This window comes from Onychostoma macrolepis, chromosome 15, assembly GCF_012432095.1.
Source record: "Onychostoma macrolepis isolate SWU-2019 chromosome 15, ASM1243209v1, whole genome shotgun sequence".
NCBI lineage: Eukaryota > Metazoa > Chordata > Actinopteri > Cypriniformes > Cyprinidae > Onychostoma > Onychostoma macrolepis.
In genome coordinates, this window is record NC_081169.1 from 27,247,460 (window position 1) to 27,271,106 (window position 23,647).

Sequence of the window (23,647 nt, forward strand, 5' to 3'; positions counted from 1 at the left end):
GAGTGACAAGCATCATAATCTGAAAACCACGCCCACTGGGGGGGAAAACAATCCAACGCTCTCCATTGACTTTGTATTACGGGAAGCTGCCTCCTTGTCATTTCTGACTTATAACAAAATACAGAACAATGTCTAAAAGCTGCTATGTGACCAGGTGTACAGCAAACAAGCTAAAAAACCCAAAACTACGTTTTTATAAGCTGTCGATCCCAAAAAAACGAGCGTTTAAGGACACAAAAGTAGTATGGAATATGTTTTAACATTATAAATGTCTTTACTGTCATTTTAGATCAATTTAATGCATCCTTGATCAAAAAGGATCCCCTAAAGACAAGTATTTATTTACTTCAATAAAATAAATAAAAAGTGCAGCATGTATGTTTACTGTTACGGGGCAAACGAGACATGAGACGTGCGGTTCCATCTGCAGGGTTTTATTCAAAGACATGGTCATAAATACAGGCAGGGTCGAACAATGGCAAACAGGTATAATCTAGGCAAGACAAAGAGTAATCCTAGGGCAAGCGTGGGTCTTCGATCGGCGAACAATATCCAACAGGGCAAGGCAGAGAGATAATCCAGGTAAACAAGCAATAATCCAAAAGAGGTGCAAACAGAGGCAAAGGGTAAATCCAGGAAATAAGGGCAAGAATAAAATCACGAGAACACCGGCAAGACTATGACAACTAAGTGGGCTCTGTAGAGTAGCTACCACTAGGAAAGTGATATACACTATACAATACTCGGCCCTGAGCGAGAGGAAGTCCATGGTTTATGTAAGGTGTCTGATGGGAATCAGCTGTGTAATCAGTGCATTCAGTTGTGTGCGCAGGATCAGGTGAGCGTGTGATTAGTGCAACCAGCTGTGTGTGTGCCGTCAGTGCAATGGGTGATGGGAATCGTAGTCTGTGGTGAAGTGCAACAGTTAGCGTAGTGCAAGAGTCCATGTGGTGAGCGGGTGACCTCTGGTGGTGAACGCACAGAAGTGCATGGACAGGATTCCGGACATTTACAGTATGTAGGCTGTGTGTCTGCTTGGGTCTTTTGACATGAGGTTTGGCGCTATGTTTGCAGGTATAACTCAGGTCGCCGTTTTCTGCTTTGATCGCACCTCTCTCAGATCTCAGAACTTTTTGAACAGAGTGGTGGAACTATGATGTCACTTTGTAGGCGAAAACCCGGAAGCGAGTGCATTTTAGCACTTCCGGTTCCATCGTCCCAGAGTCAATGGGTTTTGAATGGGATTTTGGTTAAATCCCTTAAATAAGGTCCGTGGTTCACACAAGCTCAAGATACTTTCACGTTTTATTCTACGACATAAAACACACCAGTTACACCACACTCGTGATTTTTTTAAGCTGTTACATTTCTTAAAAAAGACGGTTGCTAACAAGCTGGGACTACAGGCGCTGTCGGAGACATTAAACATCATCACGCCAAAGAGTTTATCAATTTACAGTATTTTCCAACTGTACTGTAATTTATAATACAATTTATTTTAGGATAACCAATGAATAGTTTCCCGCATTTTATATTGTTGTTCAACAATGTTTTTTTTGCTTTGCCCCGAAATGCGACACAAGTCTTCGGATGGAAGAAGCTCGTTTTATCGCTTACTGATGCGGAGACTCTGGGTTCGGACCATAAGGTAAACTCATATTACGATTAATCCATGTAAACACCACATTTACCGGCTTTAGGTGAAACTTTAATGATGCAGAGTGCTTAAAGCCACATTAAAATTAAATGTTTACGGCCACATGAAACATATAGATTGGGATTTCCTAGAAGCACGGATAAAATAACATTTTGTGTTCCCACCCTAACAAAATGATAGCTGAAATATGGTACTTTGTTCACTAAAATAAGTTTAATCTTACCATATCCAAAAATTCGCTCACTCTGCTATTATTTAAAAGATTAAATACGCGGGGATACGTTTTTAATTAAAATATGCATATTAATCAAGGATTTATTGACTTTTAATCAGTGTTGGGCAGTAACTAGTTACTAGTAACTGTAACTGAAGAGGACTAGACACAACAGGTTAGTAAAAGCAGGGATGTTTATTTGCAGCACAGAGAGTTCGTGAGGAATCTGGGTGACTTTACGGTGAGTAGAAGTACTTGAGCTAGGATGAGTGGTAACTGTTATCTCCGTATGATACAGGAGCGGGAACGAACAATGGAGGAAGCACACACCACAGCCTTCTGGCGTCTGGGAGAGACGGGAGAACTGGAGATACTAGGAGGAACACAGGAGGTAAGTAGAGCAGGTAAGCTTTTCAAAGTACGTATAGCAATACAGAGAGTCCTCAATGTGTGAACGAGATCGGACAGTGAAGGTGTCTGAGGTGTGTACTAATATACCGCTGGTGATGAGGTGCTTGATTGAAGACAGGTGCTCAGTATTCAGGTGATAGTGATCGTTGTGATTGGGTGGTGATGGAGCCTGGCTGATCCGTTACAGTATATATATATATATATTATTGTTGTTGTTGTTGTTGTTATTGTGAATAGTAGTATCAGCACTGACAGTTCCACCAAGTGAATATATTTTATTCTACAAAAACATATTATAAACATTATGCTGATTGTATTTTAATTATTGAAATTCAAAAACTGCTGTCTTTCACAAACAGCATTTGTGAAAAATGATCTTTATTATCAGTTTGACACTTAGTTGCGAGTTCGCATTCGCAGAATTATGTATTAATGTATCATCTAAATCTGTGCTAAATATATAGGCCTATGTAGCATTTCATATTCATAACTACTATAACTTTAAGGTATACGATAATGGAACGGCATCATAGTACAGACCCTCCAGGATTTCACGATTTTTTTGTGTGATTTTTGCGATCAAAATGACTGATTTTGTGGTGGTAATTTCCATAAATTTGTGACAAATTTGCGATTTTTTTTTTTTTTCTTTTAAATTATGATATCACATTTACCAGATTAACTCAAGTGAAGTCACCTTTATTTATATAGTGCTTTTAACAATACAGATTGTGTCAAAGCAGCTTTACAGTATCAAATAGGAAAATAGTGTGTCGGTAGTGCAGAAGGACAATAGTAAACACTCAATTTTCAGTTAAAGGTATTTCATTACTGAATTCAGTGATGTCATCATCCAGCTCAGTACAGTTCTAATAGTATTTGTGCAATCATGTAGACGATATCGCTGGAAAGTGTCCCCATAGGGATTTTGAACCAGCTGGAGTTTATTAAACGTGCAGATTATGTATTGTGTTAGATGCACAATATTCACAAATAACAAACAAAATGCATAAAGCTGGTTTATTTTGGTCTCTTAGTCAATTCTGAAACATTTTAACTTTTAAAACAACCTTAGGACCCTTTTTCCACCTTACCTATGTAAACATTAAAAAATAAGTATTGTAGCTGTACATGCTTGTAAATCCAATTCATACATTTGGTATGGTCTCTTAATAAATTCTGATATATCAGAATTTAATATAGATATATAAAAAATAGAAAGGGAAAAAATTAAATAATTAAAAAACACTGCGTCGTCAGCGTTGGTATTGTATCAGACTTTACTGATCAGTGTGCACTGAATGCACATAACATTATATGAAATTCAAGTTCAAATGGAGTTAAAGTTTTTGACCAGCGAATGACGGAGACGGAGTGTCCTTAGAACGGCTGCAACTGTTATCTGAGGCAGCAAGTGCATCGCAATATATGCTTTCATCAGCTTTTACAGGTTATATGACGTTTATTGTAGCTATATGGGCGCTTAGTTTTTCTTGTTGTTTAATACACTTGGTCAAAATCTCAAATTAAGCGCGCACAGGATATTTAAAAACGTACATTGTATATTGGCTAGACGGCAAATAACCTACTTCTCCGCTCTTCAAGCACACAAAACATAGCCTTTACAGACGTAGTGTTTGAGTAAAGAAAACGCTGTACTATTCAAACATCAGTTATTTAATTACCATTTCATTGCGAAAAAGCCGAGATCTGTCTCCTCCAGGCTGTGCGCGGCGGGTGAAGTTACGAGGTTTCGCTGAGAGCTTGATGATCCTGCCGTTACGAAGTTTTACACGTGAACAACATCTGAATCCACGTAACGTAAAATAATTCAGTTAGATGATTATAATTGTATGTTATCTGAGGTCTTTTATTTATTTTTTTGCGATTATTTTGCGGTTAAATGACGAATTATGCAGGATCACAAAAAAATGCGACATTTTGCTTATTTTGCATTGTATTCAGCGATCGCGGAATCGCGAAAAACTGGAGGGACTGATAGTAAAAAGAGACACGACCACTCCATGTGACTGAATAATGTGTACAGAGTTTGTTTAAATGAGATAATACTTTAACCACAAATGATGTTCAATAAAATGTGTTTTTATTTGCTCCAGCAGTAAGCAGACGTGCTATTATTCATTAGTAACAATAACTGTGATCTAATCATACAGTATCAAAATGTGTACTATTTACAGATTATTGATTTTATTTGCCAGTTTTAATGTTTACCGCAATTAAAACAGAAAAAAATCCTCAGCAAAATAAAACTGTCAGGCATTGCTCTTCTTACAGGCAATCACATTTAGCTTTGTTTCTCTCACACTGATAATATGGCAAATCATTTGCAATTTCCTTCAATCTTTTTACCACCTCCTCCTCTTTATCATGTTGCCAAATTTTTTTGAATGCAAATGCTTTAATTCCCACATATTTTTCTAACAGTACAAGACTGTCTTTAACGCTGTATGGCCCAGATTCTGCTAGGCATGTTTTCAAACAGGGTGAGTTTACAGTGAAAAACCCCACACACTCATCTTCATCCTTTAAGATGTTCTTCAGATGATTTTTCAGGCGAAACTCTGAATGTTCATTTCCATTTCGCTTTGCTGCGATGAGGTCATCGCTCACGTAAACCTCATTGCTCTGAAGTTTTTCTTTCACTTTAGTTAGTAACTCCTTGCTAGGATAGTCAGAACCTTTAAGACATCGGTGCTTCTCGACTCTGAACGCGACAGCGTATTGTCCCATGTTACCCAACCTGGAAATAACAAAGCAGTGAGGATTTAATTATTTCTTAAATTTTAAAACACATATTGAAAAAAATGATATACATGTATAAAATATATATAATAAAATAAAAATATAAACTAGTTTAATGATGCATGATGGTGTAATTATAAAGGACAAAACATTTATTAAAGGACAAAAAAAAATTTGAACTCATAACAATCTGCTGTACTATTGTTAGTTTTACTTAATATATTTTTTAATTTCTTCTTATTTTTTTATATATACTGTATATATATGTGTATGTGCATTTTTAATTTATTTTATTTGGGGTAAATTATATACTTAATCAAAGCAACATACTGTTTCTCGAAGTTCTTTACAATACTCATGAGAGTTTTGGGGTCCACAGTCTCAGCGGCTGCACAAGTGCAGAAATGAAGCAGGCAGAGCAGGAGGATCCTCTGTGGTACAGCGAAAACCTGAGGCAAACACACACAAATACAAACATTCATATACAAAATATGTACACAACAAAGCACAGAATTTTAAAATAGTATTATGTCTATTAAAAACTAAATATTCTTGGAAGTCTTATTGTGTGTACACTTTTTCAACATGAGCAATAGTGATGCTGCTTTAGCTCCACTCAGGGGCGGACTTAGTGATTTGGGGGCCCTAAGCAAATTTCAGGTACGGGGCCCCAACACAATAACTTTTTACGCCTAACCCTTATTTTGCTTGCTAGCTCTCTCTCTTTATAGCTATAACTATTGTTTATTAAAAGGTATATTGTTGAGATCAATACTTTGTTCTTCAACTATTTGTATCTCTTATTAAATCAGCAGTGGAGATGAACATCAGGCAGGTCGTGGATATTGAAGGGGACTTCCACAGTCTTCGAGTACTCATGCTTCTTGAATATGCCAAGTGTGGTAGGTCTCATTGCAGTTCAGTCTTTACTTATTTTCTTCCATTACTTAAAGGGATAGTTCAACCAGAAATGAAAATTCTGTCATTTACTCCCCTTAATGTTGTTCCAAACCTGTACGAGTTTTTCTTCTGTTGAGCACAAAAGAAGATATTTCTTCTGTTGAACACAAAAGAAGATATTCTTAAGAATGTTGGTAATCAGACAGTCGACGGTAGCCACTGACTTCCATAGTATTTTTTTTCCTTCGCAACTATGGAAGTCAAAGGCTACCGTCAACTGTCTTATTACCAGCATTCTTTAAAAATATATTTTATGCTTAGCAGAAGAAAGAAACTCATACAGGTTTGGAACAATATGAGTGTCACGAATCCGGTTTATGGTCTTCCGTCCACCGAATATGTAATGATTGGCGAAATATTCATGCAGTTTAAACTCTTAAAATATCTTAAATTTGAAAACATTAAGCCTTAAATATCAAATACTCAACAATTTAAATGATGGGCTCTTAATTACAACAATAAACGTCAGCATGTTATCTCGGCCATACTGATTTAAAGAGAATGCCATTTTCCCTGTGCCGCTTTTTGTGGAATAAAGTCCTGGTCAGATTGATTAGAGTAACATTAGCTGCCTTAACTGTTCCCTCAATAATGTGTTTAATTACCCACTATAATCCAGCTAAAATTAACATTAGCACTGGACAAAATATTTAGTATTGCCCTTCGTGCCTAACTTAACCAAGAAAAAATTATTTCTCCTAAAATATGGAATAAATGTGATAAATAAAGCATTAAATTTACCTCTCTCATACGCTGACACATTGTTACAATAATAATTTTATGTTTTAAAACAAAATATAAAAAAGTTTGTTTTTCTTTAAAATTGTTGCTTCAATTAATGTTTTGCCAGATAGCACCTTATAATTCCAAGCGGAAAATGACTTTTTAGAATTAGAAGGTTCTATCTGCATTTGACCTGTTCCAAAAATCCCCATTTAAAAATTTGAGAGGATTTTGATATTGTACATTTAGAATACATTTAGGGTCTCTGTCATTTTCATGTAGGAAAGAGACTTGTTCCCCATATCATTTTTGCTATATGTAATGCAAAAACTTTGAAGCTCAATATCTCAAAACCACTCAGAATGCAGATAGAACCTTATAATTCCAAGGCGACGACTTAACAGTATCAAATTGGAAGATAGAGTGTCAGTAATGTATAATAAGATTAAACACTCAATTTTCAGTTAAAGGCATTTCATTATTGAATTCAGAGATGTCATTGTCTAGCTCAGTTTAGTTTAAATAGTATCTGTGCAATCAAATCGGCGATAATCGCTAGAAATTAAGTGTCCCCAACTGAGCAAGCCAGAGGCGACAGCGGCAAGGAACCAAAACTGACAGAATGGAGAAAAAACCTTGAGAGAAACCAGGCTCAGTCGGGGGGCCAGTTCTCCTCTGACCAGACGAAACCGTTCAAAAGTTTATATTTCTATTTCTTTTTTTTTTTTTTTTTGCAATTTCTAACAATAATAGTATTATGTAGTTAGGCATTTTATTATATTTTTAGTTTTGTTATATTTTTAGTTTTATTGTATTTTAATCGAGGTTTTCGCTGGGGATATATCTCTGGGGGTCATCTGGGTGTCCTGGTCTCCGCTGACGATCAGGGCTGTAGACATCATCTCTTGGTGCTGATCCACCATCTGATTGGATACGGACTGAGAAACAGAATAGAAAAGAAACAGACAAATATTAGCGTAGATGCCATTCTACTTACGATGTAACGAGTACATCGTGTGTTATGGGGAGTGTTCCCGGTTCCGGTTGATCTAATTAATGCAGCCTAACAATCCTTTAACGGATTTGAATTATAGAAGTGTATTAGTGTGTTATGTGTAAGCCAGGCTAAAGAGATGGGTCTTTAATCTAGATTTAAACTGACAGAGTGTGTCTGCCTCCCGAACAGTGTTAGGTAGACTGTTCCAGAGTTTGGGTGCTAAATAAGAATAGGATCTGCCGCCCGCAGTCGATTTTGATATTCCAGGCATTATCAAACGGCCAGAGTTTTGAGAACGCAGCAGACGTGGAGGACTATAATGCGATAAGAGCTCGCTCAAGTACAGAGGAGCTAAACCATTCAGGGCTTTATAAGTAATTAACAAGATTGTAAAATCTATCCGATGTTTGATAGGGAGCCAGTGTAGTGTTAACAGAACCGGGCTAATATGATCATATTTCCTGGTTCTAGTAAGGACTCTAGCTGCTGCATTTTGGACTAACTGTAGTTTGTTGATCAAGCGTACAGAACAACCACCCAATAAAGCATTACAATAATCTAACCTTGAGGTCATAAACGCATGAGCTAACATTTCTGCATTTGACGTTGAGAGCATAGGTCACAATTTAGATATGTTTTTGAGATGAAAAAACGCAGTTTTACAGATGCTAGAAACATGGCTTTCAAATGACAGATTGCTATCGAACAGCACACCTAGGTTCCTGACTGATGAAGAAGAATTGACAGAGCAGCCGTCAAGTGTTAGATAATGTTCTAGGTTATTACATGTGGGGTTTTTAGGTCCGATAATTAACACCTGTTTTTTCAGAATTTAGCAGTAAAAAATTACTCGTCATCCAGTTTTTTATATCGACTATGCATTCCGTTAGTTTCTCAATTTGGTGAGTTTCATATAAATATAACACGCGCTGCCATTACATGGTCAAAATAAGTTTTATTTAGGTGCAAGACATACAGTGATATGAAAATCATTCATTAACATACAACAATATGATTATTGACATAAAATGCTTACGACACGCAGTCTGGAAGCAACATTAGACTGCCAGCAGTTCCGCACTTATAACATTGCATTTGATTATTATTCTTTACACATCGATATAGAGGCACTAGATCATTAATCTTTGTAAACTGCTCTTTCTGATCCTCTGCCAAACCAGTCGAGTCCTTGGGCCAGATCTTTTGGAAAACGAAAGCTTTTATCCCAGTTGTCTGTGTGTTTTTCCAGTTTGAAAGGCCATGTAAAATACTGTCATCTTCATCGTTAATGCATTTTGTTATGCAAGGTGAGTTGTAAGTATACAAAACAACACACTGATCATCATTTATCATGTCCAAAATTTTCTGCAGAGGAGATGGAGTATTTGCATCATCTCTAGAATAGATAAGAATATACTCAGCATGGTCATCTTCTTCAGAAGAACTGGTAGGATCCAAACTCGGCTTTGTGGCAGTGAGACTGACTGAGTCTTTGGTGACTTCATATAACCTTCTTCCTCTGTTGGTCTTGAAATAATTGAAGGCTGTTTTTATTTCATTTGTGTTGAAGACTGAATCAAGACTAAATCTATCTGTGCAATGTTGATATGGGACCCTGATTAGTACAGAATACTGATTATTCCCGCCTGGCTGTAACCTAGAAGACAAATCACAAAGTTTTTGCAGTTTTCAAAAACTCAGCCTTGTTTCAGAGACAGAAGCAATTTAAGTTTTCCTCTGGTTTGTACATTCAGCATTAACACATTTCAGGATTGTACTTATTTAGCCAATTGTAAACTGTGCAAATATTGCCTTACTTCTCATCAAAATACTGGATCATTTGAGCAAGAACCTCAGTGTTCACTGGCACCTGAGGACCTTGAATACACGGATGAAACAGGCAGAAGATGAACAGCCTCAGTGCCACAGACAACTAAATTAAAACAATCCTGATAAAAGAACAGAAACAACAAAACTGAAAAACAAAGACAAAAAAATGATGACCATGCTTACCATGATGAATGTTAGAGAAGGGAAACACTTCTCAGCTCCTCAGAGATGATGTGTCGGGGCCACTAGATCCGACTGAGAGAATATTGTTTCTGGGATCGACCATATGCAAATAAACTACTTGCAATCTTTAACAAGGAAAGCTGTATTAATGTTCGATAAAATAAACTGTTTGACATTTGCATATAATTTAGTTCATATCAGTTATAGTTTGCAAATTACAATGATAAAACTACAGTAGTATAACTAAAACATCATATCATAATTTGAATGTCCTTTCTTGCATGACAATCTGACTGGATCTCAACTGGCTCTCTCTGCTTAACACTCTGTCATCTCTTCTGAAATAGAGCTTTTAGAAACAAGTGTTTGGGAAGGAATAATCCTCCAATAGCATATACTGTACTTGTGCATCAAGCAACAAAACCACATGCAACAGGTTTCACTTCAGGTGGACTATTGTGAGTAAATGACTGTAATTTCACTGAGACTTACTCATTATAACCAAACTGCTACCTCTTGAAGAATTTGTTATAGAAGATATGCTACACTCTAAAAAAAGATGGTTCTTTAAAGGTTCTTTACATGCAGTAATGGTTTTATTTAGAACCATAGCATTCTGAAGAACCATTTTATGCTGAAATGGTTCTTTGTGTTAGAGTTTAGGGTTCTTTATTCCCGCCCCTTTTTTTTTTTCATTACTGATTTTCTGGAGCTCAGCCATCCAACTATATAGTTGGACATAGTTATACACAGACTGTCAGCACACTCTCAACAGGTAAATAATTTCTTTCTTAAAATGTCTATAAATTATAACTTTCAAATGCTAATTGGTTTCCTATGTCTTTTCTCTTTTTAGTTTAAGAGAACATGCAAGTGTGACCAGCTCTATTCAGTTAAGGATACTTTCCTCTTCTTTGCAAAGTAAGTAACAAAGATATTGAATTTATGGTCCATTTTGTTAGGGTTTATGCATAAACATACCCAGCTATCCCATGACTTTATATAACTTTTTCCTTTTAACATTGTGAAGTGCTCAAATACTACTTTTGGCCTTCATAAACAATTGTTTTCACCTAAACAAATGAAAGGAGACAAACTGTATATCTAAACTCAATTGTGCATTTCAGATGCTGTCACATCCTACAACCTCATCATCTGCAGAGAGAAACTGCCATTCAATCACACCAAAATATAGATAACGATTAACTTAGAGGCATCGTAGAGGATTATGAAGATATTTCACTGGAGCTTGGTCTTCAATACACTATTTTATGTTCTATTTTGTTTTACTTCTTTAAGCATTTTTTATGTTCAATGTCCATTGTCATTCATTACAACCCGTATTCTGTTAATAACTGTTGTTAGAACACTGTCATTTTTGCTACAATTTCACGTCATTAAAAAAAAATTAAAGTACCTAATTGACATGTTGTTGTTGTCGATTTTGTGTAAAACACTAATAGACACTTCAAGATATAAGACCAGGCAGAGGGGTAAAAAACAATATTAATAAATAATATATACAAATAATACTAATATTAATGATATTAACATACTAACATCATTAAAAAGGTTATTTATAACACCATTAAGGTCCTATATAGCATTTTCAAAGAATGGTTCTATATGGAACCCTAAAAAAGGTTCTATTTAGCACTAAAAAGGGTTCTGCTATTGTTACAAGCCGAAGAACCCTTTTCTGGTACTGTTTAGAACCATTTTTCTTAAGAGTGTAGAGCCACATAAAATGACATAATGACAGCAGTGATTTACAGCATCCTCTGTCATGAGACTGAAATATAAGACATTATTCACTGTACATCTCCCATATGTTGTAGCTCTGAGGTAAAAGCATGTTACTGAATTTATGATTACGACAGAAAGTTCATTCTTGATTGAACTGTTGCTTTAAAATGTTGGCCCTGATGACTTTGGATCACTTGCAGGACAGATAATTAGATCTGTTCAATTGAATACTGTACTAATGTCTAGATACACCATTTAGTGTGATCACTCATGACTGATTTCTTGGCTTAACATAGGTTATTAATACCAAGGGCAATGAATATCTATAAAATTATTCATGTTCTGGTTTTAATTTGTCATATAACTCTGAATAAATCTAAATACTTTAATACAATAATGCAGACAATTACATGTAAAATTATTGCATTTAACATACTTTAATTTGACTTTGCAGCAGATAAATTGCATCGTATATGCATGTTTTGCTGCTCTGTTGTCATTTTGTGTTCAAAGGTGCATAACACAATGTGATAAAGTTAGTAATCCACAATGAACAGAAAATGAAATGAGCTTAAAATTATCTAAAAATCTGAGTTAGACTTCATTAAGTTAACACTTGATGTACAGTATTTACCTGCTTCAGGGTTTTTTTGTTTGCATTTGTCCATGAATTATTCTGAAATGAAATTACTGCACAATTGTTGAGCAAATATTTATTTTTCATCATGCAGTAAGCCATTATATGTCAGTAATTATTACAAGACAACTGCCATCTAAATAAAGTATAAGCACAATTACTTTCAATAACTTTTCAAAATATTTTACCCTCTCTCTTTTCTTTATTTCTCCATCCTCTAACACTAGTACAGTACAAACTTCATCTAAGTTAGTTAATACAGTCACCAAAATGAGCTGCATTTTATTTTCTTAGAGTACAGTAATTGATTAAATGTTTGAGAACTTGACCATTATACTTGATGGGGACAGGAGTGTGAAGTCTCATTCCCTGACAAGCTTGTTCATACGTTGTGCATGTTGACATTCATTTGTTATAGGCACAACAGTTTTATTCACAAAGCGATAGAAGGGAACATGACATAGAAGGGTGCATTTCATATAACTTTGTCATTATTTGCCAAATTTAATTCTTTTGAGTGAACACTGTCCAGCTGTATAAGTGAAAAGATAACCCATTTAGGTTCATTTCCTTAGGTCTTAACACTAGAACATGTTGGAGAACCTTTTAGCGTGCCTCAAAAATATGTTATTACTGTGTGTATTCTATTTGTCAGTATTTTAAGGGCCTTTCTTTTTATATGTTGAGGTTACTGGAGGAACCCATGAGAGTCTTAGGAGTTCTTGCAGGAATTTATGGGTTGTGTTTCTTATTGACAGTTTCCAGAAAGTCCAACATTCACAAAGAAGCTCAGTGACATTTATTAAAGGAGTCAGTGTGATCAGTAAGTCAAGTGTGTCTTCATCATGATGTTGAATAAGAGGGCTGGGCGAGTGTCAGAATAAAAACCATCTGCTTCCTCTTCCTCATCACTCCTGCTTCATTACAGACTCACACAGCATCTCTGATCCATCTGATTTTGCTAACAGATAAAATGGTAAGTTATATTTCTATTACTTAATATCATTGCTAGTGGAGAGGGGCGGACTTAACCAATAGGCGAGGTAAGCGGCCGCTTAGGGCCCCGGGGAATCAGGGGGCCCCGTCTGATATTCCCGAAACATACTTGGCAAATGCACCAGTATGTATTTGTGTTATGGAGAGTGTCAAATGTTCACTCACGGCGAGTTTTTGTCAGGTGCGCAAGCTTGTGAATTCTCTCATTATAACAACGTGTAGATAAGATGTAAATAAGAGATTCATTGTGCAGAGAGCTTATTAACGGAACATCGTGAGATCGCGATGAACTGAAGTGAGTGACAGCTTTTAGTGATTATAGACAGAGCGCACTTTGCACACATTCTAAGCTGTTTTGACTGTCTCAGAACAGATATATTCACCTCAGTAAAGAAATTATTGTGTTTCAAGTCATAATTTTATTTGTCTTGATGTTTCAAAATGACTCTCTTGTGCGCTTTTCCTATTAAAGGAATGCAAATGACAATAAATGAATGCAAATTAACTATAAACTAAAAACGCGTATAAATGTACGAATGCAATGACTGGAGATTTACGCTTAATAGATTAGATTTTCAATTTGTTTCTCAGCAAACCCTATTGTGTATCCTACCTTAAGAACACTTGGAATACGGAACGAGTTGAATGGGATAATGTTTATGACATTTTAATCCTTTTTGTAAAAAGATTGAAGAAGTTTTTTTTAATATAATGTCTTTGGTCTTTGGTGATCCGGGAAAAAAAAAGGTAACTTAATATGGCTTTAGAATAGCATCAGGTTGACTAAGTATTTAGGCTACTTAAGTTGTGAAGGGGTAATAGTTACACTGTAAAAAATTACCGTGATTTTAACGGTAAAAAATTGTGAAAAAGCTACAGTAAAAACCTGTTAAATGGTTAACGGTAAGTTCCCCTAATATATACGGTGAAAAACTGTAATAGACATTTCAGACAATTTTACAGTGAAATACCGCTTTTGGAAGTGAAAAAGAATGTAAAATTTACAAGGAAAAAACGTAAATTGACGTTCCCAGTATTCCCTGCGTTGCATTTCAAATTTTGTTTGAATTTGATGTTTTTTCTTTGAAATAACTAGGTTTCTTCTTAGTTTTGTTTATTAGGGTTGTATGTTACATCTAATGTTGTTAAATTAATGTTTATTGCATATTTCAGTTTAATGAGTCTCACCATGATGGTGTTTAGTTCTTGTGTGAATGACACTGTGCATCTTCTATATGTATTATTTAAAAGCTGCTTGTGATGGGCTTTGGTTCATCATGTGACTTTCTCATCACCTTCTGCATTTGGTGGTTATCAGTGTATTTCAAAGGTACAAAACAGATTTCAGTACTTCAATGGGTTGGTATATTAACATTATATCAGTTAATGAAATAACGGTATTTAACTGTAAATTTTAAGTTAAAACCGTAAAACCTAAAATGTTGCTACCGTATATTTTACGGTAGAATTCTGGCAACCACAACTGCTGTTTTTTTACCGTAAATTTTACAGAATTGTTTTTTACAGTGTGCTGTACGCCTGCCTGGCTATCCGTTAACGTTAAATGAGTAAATTGGTAAATACATTTTAAATGATTGTAGGCTTTTTGCATTGACTAGACTAAATTTGACTACTGATTAATGAAAACGATAGTGTTACAGAGGAGACAGTTACAGAGGCCAGGTGGATTTAATATGCACAGTGATTTATGTGCATATTGTGTTTATTCAGACCATAGTTACGAAGGTAAACTAACTGGCCTTCGCCCAGGGGTGCGTCCCGGACATGGAAGTCATGCCTCTCCGTATGGCGTTCCGCTGCTTTATGCAGCTGTTCCCGAGCCCCCTCAAAGGCCACCTGCAGTCTCGTCTGATGCTCCAACACCCAACTGTTAATACTACCAGGGCCCCTCTCCTGACTGCGACCCAACAGAAAATCCACAGGTAGTCGTGGTTCCTGTCCAAACATCAAGAAGTAGGGGGACTCCCCAGTCACTTGATGGGGAGTAGTATTATAAGCGAACCGGGCAGCGTACGCAGAAGATTGTGCAGCGTCTGGTTAAAACGCTCACACTGACCGTTGCCTGCAGGGTGCCATGGGGTAGTACAAGACTTCTCCACCTGGTACAAGCTACATAACTGCTGGATAAGGGATGACTCAAAACTACGGCCTTGGTCTGAGTGGATGCGAGCAGGAACACCAAACTTGCAAAACCACTCTGACACGAGCACCTGAGCCACAGTTTCTGCCCGCTGATTTTGAGTCGGGACCGCCTGCATAAATTTGGTAAAAACATCAGTCATTACCAATACGTTCTCTACTGCCGAACGTGAGGGCTCAAGCAAGGTGAAGTCAATACTCGCAACGGCGCAACGTCATAGAATGTCTCTGAATAGATTCACGCCCACTGTTAGGGGAAAACAAACCACCGTACAGTATCAGATCCCTATAGGATGGCTTGACTTGGGTCTTAAAAATGGTACTGTCAGATCCTTCAGGTTTAAAATTATGGATTGTCTGCACCAATCCATCTGTAAAAAATGTGTGTGCTTCTAATGATTTGCAGTTTTTCATTTTGCTTGCCGTGTAAATTCTTATAAATGAAACAACACCATCATTAAAATAAAGTATGATCTACTCTTCACAGCACAGACAAGCTAAACATTGAACAATATTATCTCAATAATAATGTATTGCATGACACGCTTGATTAGAAAGCAGGACACTAGCAACCTTAAACATACAGTTTAAGTTATGTAAGCTTCCCACAACTCCAATATTTTACAACCTATCATGATCATCCTGTTATTTTAGATAGATAACTGCTGAGCTGTCTTAGTGTATGTCCGTTATCAACTAGCCCAGGCTACCTGCCATCATCATCCATATCTTGCTGTTATGGAAATATCATGAATTACGGATGATGCTATAGTTGTATGGCTGGACAGAAAAGTGCACTCAGTACTCTAAATATAAAGACATAATATATGCATTTAAAGATGTTTACTTTCAAATACGAAGTAAAATCATTCACTGACTTACAGATGAGGTACGAGTAAATATCCGGGTAAGACACCTCTGGCCACAGCCCAGTCAGCAATCAAATTTGGCCCAGACTTGGCATGCATCTGGCACAGCTGGCATTCATCCGGCACTGGCAATATATTTTTAAAATGCATAACATGAAGCTCATGTTGTGTGTTATTATGTGTTTACTTGTATGCAAAATTATATTCATGCCTCATATGATATTATATAGTATATTATAGAATAATATATTATGTTGTTTTATATATATGCATATATTCATCTGCCATTCATCCAGCACTACCATACAGCATGTGGGCCAAACATGGCCTGGGTTTGGCAGAGATGGTACCGGGTTTAAGACGGCACACAAGACATGGGCCAGATATCAGATGTAGATATGTGGGCCACATAAGTATTGCCGATCTTGACCCACATTTAAAATCCATTTCAAATATTTTTGACTAAAATCCCAATGTTTTCCCATACAGAAAGGTAATATATTCACATATATGTGAAACACTGTTAAATATATTGAAATACATTTTGAAAATATATTTTTTAAATGCATAACAAAGCTCATATTGTGCGTTTAATTGTGTTTGCATGTGAAATTATATTCATGTCCCATATGATATTATATTTTATGTTATATTATAGAATAGTATATCCTGTTGTTTTATTTATATGCAACTGACTTCAAACAATGTTTTGCATTCACTGCTTTCATATTCTCATTCAATTTACAGTTTGATGTAGGCCTACTAAACAATACATGATGAAATTTCAGGACATTTTATTTGACTTTTGTACTATTTATGTAAATACGTAACTTTGATGTGTTTTAGGCCATGTTGGCCAATCAGAAGCCTGACAAAGTTTCCAGTAGGCGGAGATAACAGCGCAGGCTCCGACGTCACAAGCCAAAAACTCCGGTTTCGCTGTCTACACGATGATAACACTGCAGCCAGAGTTTTTTAAAATCTTCTCCCTGGCAGGAGTTTTCACAATGTTCGGTTTCAGTGACCTGGTGCAGTGTTTGTGTGAGGAGGAACGGCCAAACCGCAGAGAAAAAGCTGTTGTTTTGAAAATAACCGCGTTCGTGTGGACTGTAGCGCGGTGACGTCAGGTACCTACGTCAGGTATGTGTTTACCGCGCATGCGCAGAGTGACGTATGTTATGTCTATGACACGCATGCGCATTGCGTGTGTAATTTGCATTACGTGGTGACGGTAGGTGTTTTAGCGTCGTGCGTGACGTAACAGGTCATAAAAACGCATGCGCATACTTAACAGAATACTCTAATAAAATGTAAAAGTATTAAGAATGCTAAGGTGGAAAAAAGAAAAAAAAAACAATAAAATGTAATACAGCACATATACATGATTTTAACCATGTCTCATCTCAGGTAAAATTATACGGAATTACAGAGTTTATTCTGTAATATCTGTGTAGTATATTTATTAACATTCTGTTGCACTTTACTTCACTGTGTATATTGTAATATTACCCTTTAACGGCGCCTTATATATTTCTTATTAGGCTAGTCAACATTACAAAAGATAACATCAGTCGTCAGTTCTAGTGGCGCAGATGGTAAAACGCGTGGATTTCACATTTTGACGCGATCGACGCAGGTTCGAATCCGCCTTTTAGCAAAGTTTTTTCTCCCTTTTCAAAGTTCAAATCACATCAAAAAAGCATTTATTTTCAATAAAAATTAAGGAAATAATCAAAAAGTTTTGAGGGAGGGCTTTATTGTCCCAATAAGGTGATATCCATTTAATAATTTGAATTAAAATTATAATTTACACTCAATAAGTTATTATTGAATACTGTTTTATATTGTAGTACAATACTGAGGTGCAGATAATTACCACTGTTTGCAATAAGTAGTTTAAATTGCAGAAAATCCTGCTATCACTTAGTGCAAATAGCTGATGCCTTTCTTATTTTAATCTGTCCTCTGTCATGGTTCTTGTTTATTTATTTAGTATCATTTTGGACATTTTCTTTTGCTTTGGCAATTCTGCATGTGAAATATTTAAGCCAATAAAGTAGTTTTAAATTCAGTTGACTACATACAGTATATTTTCAGTGTCTGCATCCTATTTTATGCATGGTGCCTCCAAAAAACCAAACTGATAACAGTGATCTTTTTTTTATTATTATTATTTCAAAGAACAAAACAGAAAATATAATTGTATATACAAATATAGATTAAGACCATAGACTATAAACATGACACATGAAAAAGAAAAAAAAATTGCATCTGCTCATTCTGAAATTCACCTCCATCACAATCAACAATCAACCGAGCAGTAGCCCTCAAATTCTTTGAATGAATAAAACCCACACAGGACTCCCCTCCTGTCATTCCTGACATACGCAGGTGGGCAGTCTTTAAATACAGTATCTCACTGCACCGTAGGCACTGGGTCTGTGAATACGGCACCCAGCACTCCTGTCTGTATTGTGCAGAAAATGCACTCCAGTTCACGACACCTAATTTACATAAAAGAACAAACAATATTAAATCATTTTGAGGAAAGGCAAAAGAGCCATACAAGGAAAATATTTTAAATGTATTTTTAAATATTATAGGATGGTGTTAGAAAAAGTGTTGTTTGCTTTGTCTGTAAAGTACCTAAGAGGTTTAATTTATAATCAGCATTAACCAACTAAATTAAAAAAGTTTGTCAAGTCAAAATTTAGGTTGGCTTGGCTTGAGAAAGCATAGCCTGAAACAATTTGAAAGTTTTACAGTTGAGGGCAATACAGTCTTTTTAGTTTTTTTACAATCAGAAAAAGAAAAAAAAAGAAAAAGAAAAAAAACAGATAGTTGAGATGAGACAGACAGACACTCAAATATGTTTTACAGTATTCACTACATGTTAAGGAGTTAAAGAACTATCTGTCTAGACATATGAAGTGGGCCTCTTCTCTGAATTTCGTCTCACTGACAATGTCCCTAAAAAGTCATATGAACATGAAGGTAAATTTAAGAGGTAACACTTTACAATAAGGTGTCATTGGTTAACACTAGTTAATGTATTAATTAACATGAACTAACAATGAATAATACATTTGTTACAGTATCTATTAATTTTTGATAATGTTAATGAAAAGATGACAAATGAGAAACATACATACATACACACACACATACATGTATGTATGTATGTATGCATGCATGTATTTATTTTTATTTTTTCCAATGCATGCAATTCATTACTTTATTAATATAAGTATTTCTGCTCTATTTTAATACATCTTTAAAGGCTAATTTTAGGCGAAATAAGACTTTTAAAGACCAGCACCAGAATCCCTGTCACTTCGAATACTAACACATATCATAAAGCATGTCATAAATGTTTGAAATTGCACACATTTGCAATGACACTGTCTATGATTAAGACCAAAGCATCCTTACAATTAAAAGTCAACACAACACAAACGCACAATTATAAGAAAACAAATGAAAGTAAATGTACCGGAAGTGAATGATGCATTACTGAACCGGCGTATTTACGGTAAATACATAGGTAACGTAGGTACGTGACGTCACCGCGCTACTGCGCATGCGTTTTATAGACATACCATACGTCACTTCGCGCATGCGCGGTAAACACATACCTGACGTAGGTACCTGACGTCACCGCGCTACAGTCTGCAGCGAGGAGTACTTGGGCCAATGAGCGCGCGCGTTGAGCATTCAAATCCCGTTTAAACTGAAGCGGAGGAGGTTACCATAGTAACACGGCGTCAACTCACTCAGCTGACAAGTAGCCAGAAGCTGTATCTCTGCTGTTTTCACTGCTTTCAGGTAAGTTTAGTCCCTAAAGTTACACAAATAATACATACAACTGTTCCTGACACTTTCTTACATGTTACTGACACGTTTCTGTTGAATCTTTACTTTACAGGAGTGGTTTAGTGTCTTCAAAAAGACCGTTAGCATCACAACCGTTAACTATAGAGGCTAACAATTAGAGGTAAGGTAACTTATACATTTAAGCTCTTATTAATGAACGTTTGAGCTTTTAAGCACCTTTTATGTGTAGATGAGCGGCTTTGATAGTTTTGTAAATGTTTTGCTGATACTTTGTCAATAGATAAATGGAAGTCACTATAAGCTAATTAATTTAACCTAAAAGTCTGCACTGTGGGGGTCAATCGGTGACGTCACTTACATGAACTAATGGGCTGAAACTATTTCAAACACGTTTTGAACTTTCATTGCAAACAAATATTGATAAATTGTACTGTGATTTCAGGAATGTCCGAAAAAAATACCTAAAACAGGGGAAGTTACAAAAAAATTTGTAATGAGAGCTGCTGACAGAGATACAGGAAACAGAGGTGATCTGAGAAATCTTATTAAATAACTTTATATGAATTTTTCACAATATATTTCAACTATATCATCATGCATCTGTAAAACCTAAAAATATGAATTCTGGTATCTTAAGATTTTTTGTATGTTTTGTATATTATTATTATTATTGCATTTCACCTCTGCTGTAGTTTGTTTATTTCTAATAATCCTGACATTATATACTACTTTTGTTGGCTATGTGACATATTGTTCCTATTCTTCCATGCTGATGGCTGTGCTGCAGAGCTGGAGCGGAGCGGATCTCCTGTCAAAGAACATCTCCAAAGCGCCATGAACCATCTGACTAGTAAGTAAAACCTCAAACATTCAAAAGTTTGTCGAATATTTAAAAAAATATATCAAATAAATATCAAATATTTCCCAGACAGCAAGCAGTGTCGGCCCAGATGTGGGCCAGATCTGGGCCGATACTATGTTGCTGTCTGGGTTCCTGTATGTCCTATAAGGCCATCTTGTTTAACTCTGCTCTGAGGACACTTCATACACAACAACCTACAGAGGGGTCAATCATAATTCAAAAAAAGACACAGATGATAATAAAAAAGTTCTTTGAAATTAAAATTAATAACGGTAAGACAGAAACAGTACTGTGAATGCACCTCACTTCAAACTGTAACGGTCTGTATATTATTTTCTAAACTTTAAATGTAGTGAAATTTTTGTTCAAGCAGACTTTGTTGCTCGTGGAAACCTCACGCGAGCCTGAAAGATACTTAAAACATAAAATATTATTTGCACTCTTGAAGACTGTTCACCAAATACTAAATTTCAGTCCAGCAGAATTTTCTGCACACTTCTCCACCGAGGCCAAAATGAGCATTATGAATGTAAGAGCCTAACACAACATTGTTTGTTTGAATTGTGTTTCAGGGCAGTTCGTGAAGACGGATAACCTGGACAGAAGTCAGTTCAAGATCCGGCCTCCACACCAGACTTCTCACTCACAAGGATTGCTGTCTACTAGATATTATGTGCACTCTTCAGACTTAGGTTCATGCAGATATTATTCAGGGACATGAACACGTGAATACTGCAAAAATAGAGAAACTACCTTATTTAAGAATTTTGTGTTAATTGCGTGAACATTAAACAAATATATATTTATTTTACTGGTTTTTGTTTTGTATTCCAAAGCACCTAAAAGCCAATTCACACTGCCATACTCCAACAGGGTGAACACTGACCAAGCAAAACAACTGAGCATGTTTTTATAGTTTTTGTGAAAGTGTGAACTGACAATACTGTATGTTAGGTGTGAGATTCATTCAACTTGGTTTGCTGATTAAATATTTGTTCAGAATATTGTTGTTGTTGTGACTATTCATCTGGGAGGGGTGTGTGTCAAGTGGCTTGGTTATGGTTTTGTTGAGGCTGACATGTGGAACCCATCTGGTCCAGCGAATAGGACCAGAACAGGGCCAGTTATGTTCATACAGGTATGGTCATACAGGACCTCAGATCCCACATAGCAATTTTTCTCTGGCCCAGCTCCGGCCCGCACAATCAGCTTTTGCTTGGCCCATATACCGCAATGAATTACGGTCCTAGTGTGGACCAGGTCTGGATTCCGTAAGTCACCGTGTCCTAACTACACGCGACGCGACGCCGCGACACGCGATAAAACCACTGCAACGCGATCTTAAGTAGAATAATATAAACATTAAATAATATAAAACGTCTACATTCACTACCACCCAGTCTCCGCTGTAGCTCCCGTGACCTAAATTCCCAGAATGCATTGCCACTGTGACGACACATTCCCAGACCCCTCCTTATTAAGGAGCAGCGGGATTATCATAATTTACTTCAGGATGTCGGTGGCTCAGTTTGATGCTTTGCTAGCGATACTATAGCCACATATTAAAAAGAAGACCACCAATTTCTGTGAACTCAGTGTGCAAGGATCTTTACTACTGTGCTTTGTGCTGCGAGACGAAGTGGATGAATCACCATTCTGGATTTTAGCGTTCGCTTGTACGGTGGCTCTGAACTGTCAAAACACCTCTGAAAATACTTGCTACGGATTGCGAAAAATGCAAAAAATCTAACCCGATCCGAATTTTTTTTTTTTTATGACGGACGAAAACTTCAGAGGGAGTGTGTAAACGTGATTAACAACGTGAGGTCGTATTTATTTTTTAACGTGCGAAAATTTCGGACTCAGTTTGCAATGACCTGAGGGTCCCCCACAGCAGAGATCACAGTCGTTGTCTGCCTGATCTACATCGTGCAAGTATGCACTCAAGGTTTTCACAGTTAGCCATTTGTCACACTCAGCGATGAACATTTTCACACCCATGTGTTGTGCATTTTCTTATAGAGCTGCTTTTCTTGGTACATGTTAAGGAACGTAAAAAAAAAAAAAGACACAAAAGTCACAGAGCTATCAGGACAGAGGATGTGAGCATGAAGGGAGAGGGCCATAACTGAGAGAGACAGTGTGAGACACAGAGATACATCTGAGACCTAAAATATTTTTACAATTTAAAATATGCATATTTTCTTATGTGAAAGGATGGAAACAAATAGTTCTTTAAGGGAGGAAAGAGGTTCACCTTTGACCAATCAGAAGATATTGCATTAGAGAAGAGAGAGATGTGAAGATATGTAAGTGAAGGATGTGGTGAAAGTTGCTATTTATGATTTTTCAACCACTAGATGTCACACAGGAGCACCACATCCTAGACCAAAACTAACTTGGTCAAACCTCTGCCCTCTGTTCATCCAGACAAACATGCCACGATAAGGACAACTTACAGGTGCATCTCAATAAATTAGAATGTCGTAGAAAAGTTCATTTGTTTCAGTAATTCAACTCAAATTGTGAAACTCGTGTATTAAATAAATTCAATGCACACAGACTGAAGTAGTTTAAGTCTTTGGTTCTTTTAATTGTGATTGATTTAGGCTCACATTTAACAAAAACCCACCAATTCACTCTCAACAAATTAGAATACTTCATAAGACCAATAAAAAAAAAAACATTTTTAGTGAATCGTTGGCCTTCTGGAAAGTATGTTCATTTACTGTATATGTACTCTGTGAACAGCCAGCTTCTTTGGCAATGAATGTTTGTGGCTTACCCTCCTTGTGAAGGGTGTCA

The 23,647-nt window shown here is 36.3% G+C and overlaps 2 protein-coding genes and 1 long non-coding RNA gene across 3 annotated transcripts; 1 reads left to right on the plus strand and 2 right to left on the minus strand.

The window, feature by feature from the left end:
• Positions 1-4,486: 4,486 nt before the first annotated feature.
• Positions 4,487-6,767, minus strand: LOC131554236 (uncharacterized). Its single transcript, XM_058799434.1, has 3 exons — positions 6,747-6,767; positions 5,376-5,494; positions 4,487-5,043 (listed from the first exon to the last, which is right to left on the minus strand). Exons 1-3 carry the CDS (start codon positions 6,765-6,767, stop codon positions 4,572-4,574), a joined length of 612 nt encoding a protein of 203 aa, XP_058655417.1. The 3' UTR covers positions 4,487-4,571.
• Positions 6,768-8,305: 1,538 nt separating this feature from the next.
• Positions 8,306-9,768, minus strand: LOC131520374 (uncharacterized). The gene is made up of 3 exons (XM_058744565.1): positions 9,739-9,768; positions 9,543-9,658; positions 8,306-9,382 (listed from the first exon to the last, which is right to left on the minus strand). The coding sequence occupies exons 1-3, from the start codon at positions 9,739-9,741 to the stop codon at positions 8,758-8,760; spliced, it is 744 nt and encodes a 247-aa protein (XP_058600548.1). The 5' UTR covers positions 9,742-9,768; the 3' UTR covers positions 8,306-8,757.
• A 7,706-nt stretch (positions 9,769-17,474) lies between these two features.
• Positions 17,475-21,739, plus strand: LOC131520383 (uncharacterized). The gene is made up of 5 exons (XR_009266049.1): positions 17,475-19,971; positions 20,072-20,140; positions 20,423-20,507; positions 20,768-20,830; positions 21,415-21,739. It is a non-coding gene; the product is annotated as an uncharacterized LOC131520383 (long non-coding RNA).
• Positions 21,740-23,647: the final 1,908 nt, after the last annotated feature.